Source organism: Taurulus bubalis (assembly GCF_910589615.1).
Source record: "Taurulus bubalis genome assembly, chromosome: 3".
Lineage (NCBI taxonomy): Eukaryota > Metazoa > Chordata > Actinopteri > Perciformes > Cottidae > Taurulus > Taurulus bubalis.
In genome coordinates, this window is record NC_136591.1 from 31730211 (window position 1) to 31740177 (window position 9967).

The 9967-nt window shown below is 42.0% G+C and overlaps 1 protein-coding gene across 1 annotated transcript in view; it reads right to left on the reverse strand.

Annotated features, from left to right (window-relative positions):
- Window positions 1-5475, reverse strand: part of syne2a (spectrin repeat containing, nuclear envelope 2a) — an 84396-nt gene extending 78921 nt beyond the window's left edge. Inside the window, exons 1-2 of the mRNA XM_079215778.1 lie at window positions 5348-5475; window positions 1473-1534 (exon numbers count right to left, since the gene is read on the reverse strand). Of these exons, the coding sequence (XP_079071904.1) occupies window positions 1473-1534; window positions 5348-5423 (138 nt within the window). The 5' untranslated portion in view covers window positions 5424-5475. The remainder of the gene's footprint in view (window positions 1-1472; window positions 1535-5347) is intronic.
- Between the last annotated feature and the right edge of the window lie 4492 nt (window positions 5476-9967).

A 9967-nucleotide genomic window follows, 5' to 3' on the forward strand; every position in this document is an offset into this window, starting at 1 on the left:
AAACAAAAGAGTGGGCAAGTTCAGGTTAAAACTGTGATCCACTGTTCCATCTACTACACTATGTATCATTGTACTAATACTGCAATAACCCACATGTATGAATAGCCGAAAGTTGTATGCTTAAAAAATACAACAAAACGTTAAAAAAAGTATACAGTTGGAGTGTCTTCTAGTTTAAAGCCCATTGGATGCTTTCACTTCCTGTTTGGCAGTTTGGACCTTGGACCAGGAGGTAATATGGATGAAAGCTGTGATTGATTGATGAGCTTTGTGAAAGATGACAGGAGGCACACTGAAAAGCTTTTAAATTACTTTTGTGAGCATGGTACGCCCACGTGTACTTCCTTTGCTGTCGTTCATCCAAAGCTTGCTGCGATGAAACTGGGTCAAAGCTTTGGGTCGAGTCACAACAGTGATCGCTGTCCTCTAGACTCCTGTTGAGTGTCGTCAGTGGACTCAGATTGCTCTAACAGATGGCAGGTTGTGAACCAGTGATTTTAGAGCTCAGTCATATGGACATGAGGTTATGAAAAGGTGTCTGGATTCAAATTACATGCCGTCCTGCTTCACTGAACCACTATTTATACTCTCACAAGCAGCGCGACGTCTCCCAACAAGATCCACGGTGAACTGCTTCACTGTCCCTCGCTGTCTGAACGAGTCAGCGCGTCTGCAGCCCGCTTCATTTCATTTACAGCCCGACCACAGCGTGAAGTCATGTCGTTTTTCAACACTCGGTAGACTTCTCCAAAATATTTGGACATATTTATTCAGATTGAAAAAATATCGAGGACAAAATATCTCAAGCTTTCACTCAACCTTACATGAAAATAAAAGGTAGACAACAAACATATCATACTTGTTTTCAGGTTCATACAGTCTACAAGAACATGTTTACATGCTTTAATGTTCGAAACACACTGTATTTTTCTCCCACTGTCTGTCTGAATATACTGTACCTGTATTCACACTGTTTTAGCGCTTGTCTCTTTAAGAATGTATGTGCACAAGCACATTATGTCCCCTTAAACATATTAAAAGTAAAGCCATGCAATACATGAGTAGCATATACACCCATCAGTCCCTTTCTGCGTCACTTCTCCACCGTTTCTCTATTGTGCTCAGTAATATACTCCAACTGCCATAAAGAGTATCTTCACAATAGTATATGGTAAATGGGCTGTACTTGTATAGCACTTTAAAAATATATATCCTATTTGACAGCTGAATGTAAACCTTTGTGTGGGATATATTTGATGAAGCACCAAGTCTTTATTTCATTAAAAATATTTGATAATTCCTGCTATGACAGTCATGAAATAGATTCAAACCATTAAGGAGCTTTGATGACTTTTACAAATATATAGTATATTATTTTCAATAAAATCGGTTGCAATCAGTGTCTTGTTTTCTTCAACAAATGCATATTCATTCATCCTTTCACCATCACACACAAATATATCTCAACTTACCTTAGCCAGTTGAGCATTTATCCAGTTGGTGAAAGTTCGTTTCTGAATCTGCTCATGCTCCACTGTTGAGGAAACAGACACACACATTGTAATCTACACATTCAGGACCACATGTATTTAAATGAGGTGGTGCAGTTATGAAGTACTGGAAACTTAAATCCTCTTTCTCAGATATTTTATTTCTGTAAGAAACACCCTAATACGAATTAGATTATTATTTATTCTATATGGATTTTGGAAGCTTGTGTTTGCTGGCAGTGGCAAAAAGGTGCACACAGTAATTAGGTGGTAAATTGCATCCCTGGGTGGTTTCAGTCTCCTTAATATGGCAGTCTATGTGTCACACTAAATATATTCCAGTCGATTCCTCAAAAGCAACCTGACTTTCTCTGATGTTATGCTGCTGTAAAAGCAATACTAATCCAGAATTCTCAGAAGAGCAGCGGGAATCCTGGTCTGAGCAACAGGTCGGTCACAAGCTACTCACAAACATCAGAGGACTGGAGGACTCTTCGACCCTCCATGCTTATAACTAATAGTCAACAGATCCATGAACCCACTTAACCAACATATAACTGCAACATCTCCAACACTATAGATGAGCCCGAGTGGCAAGCTTCCTCTGTGAGCTAAAGTAAGGATACCGGATGGAAACTGGCGACAAGACCGTGACAGACATAGATACTGAGGCTGACACACACAGTAGATACACTGAGACACACTCACAGCGCTGATGAACTCCCATTCTGGACATACATGGTTCTGAAGAGGTACCAGACCTGATCGTAAGCTTCAGTTGCCAAAACATAAACCTTTTACTATATATAAGAACCTTTTGGCTCAGGGGCCACAATGAGTTTTAACATTTGACAGACGGGTCGAGCCAGTATCAGATGGATGGAGAGTGTTTGTGTGAACTAATATATAAAGTAAAAGCGATTAAATAAAAAGTAAAGAAAGCTTACATTTAATTTCAGTGGGATCAGTATTGATGGACATTTGGTGTCAGTTTGGTTGTTTTAATTCTCAGGACAGATCTGAGGTGTTCCTCAGTGGTTCTCAAACTTGTTCTGTCTCGCCCCACTTTGGAGGAAGAAAAATGTTCATGCCCCATCACCCCAATTAAATTGTAACAAAATGGTCCATGCTGAATTTTTATTGAAATAACAACTTTGTGTGACTCCTTCATGCTTTTTCAAATAATAGAATAAAGAAAATGTAAATCACTTTCAAGTAAACCAGATTGCTCCATCAGACAAAAACTAATCAAATGTGCAATCACTTTGTAGAACAAATTAAGTTATGTGCAAAAAATAACTCATATTTGGCAAAAGAATAGCTTATTGTGCAATTAACCTGTTTTGCACTGAATATATTTGAAAGATAATAACAATAAAGTGCAACCTGTGAAAAACTAAACAAAACAAGTTCAAATATGTGTCAATAAAGAGTTTTACTGGGTTTTACACTGCATATATTTTTAGAACAACAATAACGTGCAACCTGTGCAAAACAAAACATAATTAGTGCAGATATACTGTATGTGTGAGTCATCAAGTCACACATATTTTTAGTGGCTGCAGTGAGCCTGCTTTCCACTACAACTTTTAAAACGGGGTTGGAGGCTTGATACGGCAACTCTCAATTCATGCTCAATATTGATCTTAGATCTGTATTTTGTTTTGAGAGAGGCAACAGCAAAACGGCAAGATTCGGCAAGTCGCCAAATCTTGGCCATTGCGCATGCGTTAACGGAATGTACAAGCTTTACAGTCCATGGGTGTATAATAAGACGAAGTGATGAATTACTGCCGATATCTCCATTATTACAACTAGCAGGAAGGTGGCAGGCAGAGCCCAATATGTCACATGAGCGCGCAGGGTGGCACCTGATGCGCGTTCATGATGCCGAGGGAAATAACTGCTGGATTCGCGTATGCGGCCCGCGGGCCGCATACAGCCGGCCCGCGGGCCGCATACAGCCGGCCCGCGGGCCGCATACAGCCGGCCCGCGGGCCGCATACAGCCGGCCCGCGGGCCGCATACAGCCGGCCCGCGGGCCGCATACAGCCGGCCCGCGGGCCGCATACAGCCGGCCCGCGGGCCGCATACAGCCGGCCCGCGGGCCGCATACAGCCGGCCCGCGGGCCGCATACAGCCGGCCCGCGGGCCGCATACAGCCGGCCCGCGGGCCGCATACAGCCGGCCCGCGGGCCGCATACAGCCGGCCCGCGGGCCGCATACAGCCGGCCCGCGGGCCGCATACAGCCGGCCCGCGGGCCGCATACAGCCGGCCCGCGGGCCGCATACAGCCGGCCCGCGGGCCGCATACAGCCGGCCCGCGGGCCGCATACAGCCGGCCCGCGGGCCGCATACAGCCGGCCCGCGGGCCGCATACAGCCGGCCCGCGGGCCGCATACAGCCGGCCCGCGGGCCGCATACAGCCGGCCAGTTTGCCCATACCTGATATATAACGTTATAAAGGCGTTCCGTGTTACGGTATAATGGGACTGGCAGAAAGCTTAAAGACACATGTAAGTAGGAAATTGCCTGTTTGCCCACTTTAAGCGTAAAGAGTATATTAGTTTAAATTATTGACTCAAAGTGTTTTACTTCTGATTAGAGTCGTTCCTTCCTGTAGACTGAACATGGCCAGAATGATTAAGAACAAGCTGTGGAGATTTTTTTAGGATTCAATCTATAATAAATACAAATTGTACTTTCAGATTTATGAATCTTACACTTACAGATATCAGACCTGGTTATGAATCAAAATCAGTGAGTCTGCTGCTTCTTTAAGAGAACTACTAAGAGTTTGTAATCTCCCGACTCCACCCACTGCACCTGACATGCAGTACAAACAACAGCCAGAGGCTTCAACACATCATAACATGCTTCAAGCCATTGTAAGTTGGCATCGGTCAAATATGTTTACGCAAATTTATAACACACAAAATACGGACACATTTGAATGTTGTGAAAGTATGTATATGAGTTAACTAGAAATTCAGAGAGAAGCCTTGCTCTACAGCTCAGACTCCAGCAGCGCCTCAGCCCGCCACAAACAGACCCGCTGTCAAAAGAGATACAGAAAGATATATATCATGTAAGCATTTGTAAAGATAAAGACTGATGAGTATTTCTGAGGGTTTATACTTTCATACCAACTACATGCCATAGTTGTTTTCTCAAATTCAACAGTGAAAATAAAGAAATGAGTTGCAAACCCCTTAATAACATTAGGTTATTAAGAAGGACGAAGAAGGATCTGGAATGTCTTCTCTTGAGTGTGACTGAGGGTGTTGACAAGCTGCTAACAATGTATTAAACTTCAGTTTAGTCTAATATGTCTATTCTTTACACATATGAAATAGCAAACGAATAGCAAAATACAAATTGTCAGTGCAAGTGTTGTGTCTCCAAGATGACGGATGCAAACCTCGACCACCTCGACTCAACACACACTAACAAGACACAAATACATATAATGGAACCAGCTTTAACCTAATAGTTAGGCTGCCTATAAAAAGCAAGTTATCTTTTTCATCACTTTCATTTTCACTTCTTAGGAAATCCTTCAGGTTATAAATGTATATCTCTCATAAGAGATGGAAGCCATATTGTATCTTAACACACTTCACCACGCTGCTATTAGCCGGTTCGATCCCCAGTCCACCTAGAATTTCCCCAAGGGGATTAATAAAGGATAATTTCTTTCCTTCTTCTTCTTCTTCTTCTTCTTCTTCTTCTTCTTCTTCTTCTTCTTCTTTTTCTTCTTCTTCTTCTTCTTCTTCTTCTTCTTCTTCTTCTTCTTCTTCTTCTTATTATTATTATTATGTGTCACAACATCGTCAAAAGTGTGGGAGTAGACTGACCTTGGAGGAGCATGTGCACGTTGTCAATGTCCAATGGAATGCTTCCATCGTCTTCCTCTGCTCCACATGAAGCCATGAAGCCTCCAGCCACAGCACGAAACCTCAGAAAGGTCCAGGAGACATGGATTTGTAAATCGTCCACTCAAGAGAAATCCACAATCGCAAAAAGGGAAGAAGAAAAAAATGCCAGGGGTAATTACTGCAGTGTCAATGTTTTGCTTAGCTGCGTTCACTGCCTGTTGTAAAGAACACATTCACACCCTTACGTTACCACACATGCAGATACAAGTACGTACATGTTAACACTCAAACAAAGAGCTCAAAGAGGAGGAATTACTGCTGTATGGAAAGCGCCACACTGTCATAACGTAGATATGCCTGGTCACAAATCTTCTGTTTACCTGTAGTCACTGTAGACAGCTAGTGCACACTGGATTACAATGGAGACCCCAGTAGAGTGTGTTCCATGCAATAAATGTCCTCAGCTGTGTCCTTTCATATTGGCACACCTCTGAGCTGATTCACTGTGTTGAATCCCTTCAAATAGGACTTGGCCTGAGGTGCTCATGAATGTACCAAGGTGCCTCTTGCCTATTGGAGCGTGAGGTCAAACAACACGGGAAAGTCCCGCCCACACTCACTGCAGGCCCAAGTCACTCCTGCAGGCTCTCATACAAACATAGTAACCTTTGTCTAAAAAGTAATCACAACCTCACAAATCCCAGGGAGTGTTTGCAAATGCTGATCCTTGTTTTATCTGTTTCTGGAAGCACAAACACAAAAGGTATTTCTACTGATATCTCCCTGTTCTTCTATTTGCTTGTGAGCTTGTGCAATAATGTAACAGCTGAGAAACAAGGACGCTGAGAAAGACCTTTGACTTGATGCATTCATGTGAAACTGTTTCAAGTTCCTTTTAGGGTTCATGCTAAGTCATGACTGCAATATTTCATTAAAAAATTCTATTCTTATTTCGGTCTCATAATGAGTAGCGATCTTTTAATTATTTTCCATTCACCAGAAGATACAAATGGTGAACCAACTTCAGAGTGTCTCCCAAGTCCATCTTTACCCTTGAGAGCAGTGCCAGTGTTTTATTTGTTGTTTCACTATGGTGAGCTGACTGAGCTGGTGGACAGTCAGTGTGCCACATAGCAGCTGCATCCTCACCTCAAATTCCCACCTCTGAAATGGAGCCAAAAAGCAGAACAAGACACATGATGTAATTGTTCCACTGGTAAGTCAAAAATTGTGCAACATAATATCAAATAAGGGGCAGGGGGGACATGCCATGATATCATTGTGTTTAAATGTGAGGTAGGGTTTTTTTCCATGTTAAAATGTTATTGTAGTGTGTTTCTACTATGTAAGACAATATAGATTATAAAAGCTCCAATTACAAGAAGCTGATATCAGGTTGAATTGCATGATGGTCATCAAACTCTCGCTATTTTGAATTCTGAATCAGTAAACAGCATAATATCCCCACATTTCAGATTCCAAGATTACTGTGTTGAGCATTCATGGTCAAATCCTCAAGGTGGAGCCAAGAGAGAGCTAGACAGATCACAAATACATTAATCGTGTACCTCCATCTGGTGGCGCTATACACCAAATCGCGTGTGACGTTCTACTCGGTTGACCGTAGAAGAAGAAGACTTCCCCCACGACTTTGACGTTTCGCAGCAGCACTTGTCCTGACCTTCTCACTGCAGCAACACACAGAAAGGTAAGAGACGAGTTAATGCACTGATTTACCAAGGGCACTGTAGTAAAACAGAAAACAGTTGTTCCCTGAAACCACAGCGATTTAAAGTGAATAGTCTCTAACGTGCTTACTGTGGTTTTGTGTGCAACTTTGGCATATGCAACCGGCTAGCTAGCTAGCTAGTTTCATGCTAGTTTGCATCATTTCTATTTGTACAGAAGAGAATATAATACGATAGCCAGGGCCCGTTCATTGGTGGAAGTAGTTAGCTGGACAAGTTACATGACCGCAGTATGGACATCAGCTATTGTTTTAATGTCTGCTTTTAATTATTCTCTTCCTTGCTTTAATGCTAACGATTCAGAGGTGGTAATGTTAGCACTAGCCATGGCGTTAGCAAAATACGTTACCTTCAGTTAAGGTATCGGGACACGCCAATGAAATAACAGTCTCTTAGTCCACAAACGGTCGAGATAAGCGGTATTATTAACTACGTTAACAGTTGCCTATTCTTTAGGTCAGTGTCTCCTGGGTGTGGATAGCCATTAGCTAGTGCGGACACAGCTCAGGGTCAGGGTAGCATTCAAGCCACCAAGCTAGCTTTATGTTGAGTAGCCACATTGTCCGAATGAAGAAATGAGTTTCCAAAACATAGCTTCGGTAAGTATTAGTGCAACATATTCTGTCCTAACGTATTTAAGGGATTATGCCTAAAGAAGGAGCTTTGGGGATGAATTAAATATCCCAATTTAGTTCTGCAGTTAAGCTTTCTCTGTAGGTAATGACACGTCGGGCTTCTTGTCATTGCTTTACCAGAATACTTGAGCACTGTTTTGAAACTATGCTTGTTGCTTTTCCCCACAGATGGCTGGACGCGCTTTTGCCAGTTGGTGGTCGAAGATGAGCCCTTACTACACTAAGGCCTACCAGGAGATGTGGGTGGGCATTGGCATCATGTCATACCTGTACTACAAAGTTTCATATGGAGGTATGTTCGAGGCTCACTAATTTGTACATGTTGAATCCAAACTGAGTGTGGAGTAATGTCTTTGGTCTTGTATCTAAATATAGCATCCTTGTAGTTGACAGAAAGTTAGAGGTTTGAATGGTTTTATATTGTTTTTCAATCAGTCCTTGCACTTCTTTGTGCAAGACAAGTTAGATCAATCTGCAAAAATCCCCATTAGATGTATCACAACAAACTGTACTCAGTTTCTGTAAAACATATTGGTAAACAAGAATGCTAAAGTGAGTTACGGTTGTGTAATCAATTTGGCTTTCGGTGCTGCTGCTTAAATTTAAGTAGATGTAACTTTAGATATACCTTTTAACATGTGCTGTGCCTCAGTGGTTTGGGTTAATGTGAGTAATATCTGTTGTTTCTTTCTATTCCAGGCAAGGCGGCTGTGAAGGCCAGTAAGTAGCCAAACATTTTCTTTATTCACACTATGTAATTATGGTGGGGCAATGATTATATAGACTGCAACACAATATACATTTGTCTAATTTTGCGATATCTTTGGGAGCTGTCTCTAATTATCCCAGGTGTTTTGGTGCATTGGCCATTGTGGCTCATCTTTTACTGATACATGGCAATATCCATTAATGTGTGAGCTATTTAATAGGCTGTTTACAAAATGGAAAATAAATGTGTTGCTTTTAAGCACAGGTGTTAGTAATTTGGGTGATTAACCTCTATGTCCTGGGATTCTGCAGTGAACATGACTTGTACTGCAGGATAAAAGGTTGGATGTGTCCGACGTTGTGCAACTACATTTCCTCTAGAGGTCACCGACAGGCTCGACTTTATGTGGTTAACTCACTTTTCCGCTTTTTCGCAAATATTTGCTGGGGAAAGGGGGCGTGGCTTATCTCCGTGGCTTTACTCCGTGAAAACATTTACCATTTCCGCCATTCACCATTTAAATAACCTCTAGTTCTGCTTTATACTTGTTGAGGAAGTCCAACACACGTCGTAACATCAAACGCCCCCGTGTCTGGGTTCTTAATATTACCCGTAGTCGCACACAGCTCCGACTCTTCCAGGGCGAGTGTCTGAATGAAGCCGCTTCCAGCGCTCCTTCAGCGGACCAGCAGCAGTTTGATTCAGCGACGGCGGTGACGCCGGGCGGAGCTTCTCAACGGCAATTGGCTTTCGCAACTCTGTGTCGAGCGAATATTCGCAACGCCTTTTCACCTCTATCGCGCCGCCCAGCGAAAAATTCGCTTTTTCACGTCTGTGCATTGACTTAACATGTAATCTACTCGCGCGAATATTTCGCAACTCTTGGTGTGAACACGGCATTAGTTGGACAGGTTTAAATTAAAGGATTTTGTATCATTAAACATGTCATTTTCTTGTTTTCCTCTTCTTTTGCAGAGCCTTCCCATTGAGTTTCCCACCATGCCAACCACCCCTCCACCTGCTCTGAAATAAAGCCCAATCCATAACCCAGAAAGCCAGCTTCATATTTGATTTTTTGTTAATATGTAACAAATAAAGTTGCTATCTAATACAAATCGAAATACTTGTATTTCATTGTTTGCTTTAACTGAGTTAATTGTGCATTTCTTGTGACCATAAAGTATTGCCTCATTAAAAACTAATTATGCAGCGATGACTGTAGACACAAACAGCTATCAACAAAATGTTATCAAAAGAAAGGTAATCACCTCATCAACAGACGGTTCACATTTAGAGGATTTAGCACTGATAATTGGCTGTGTACATTTAGAAAAAGATAAGTTCCAATACCTACTGACAACCTACTGACAATTCTGTGGGTCTTGCTCAATGGTACATCCAATGTTTAGGGTGTGATAAAAGGATATTCAATAACTATGAATCCATTCTATAATTATTGAATCTCTTTGCGTCAGTACAGATTTTGTGGTCCTTTTTATTTTAGTGT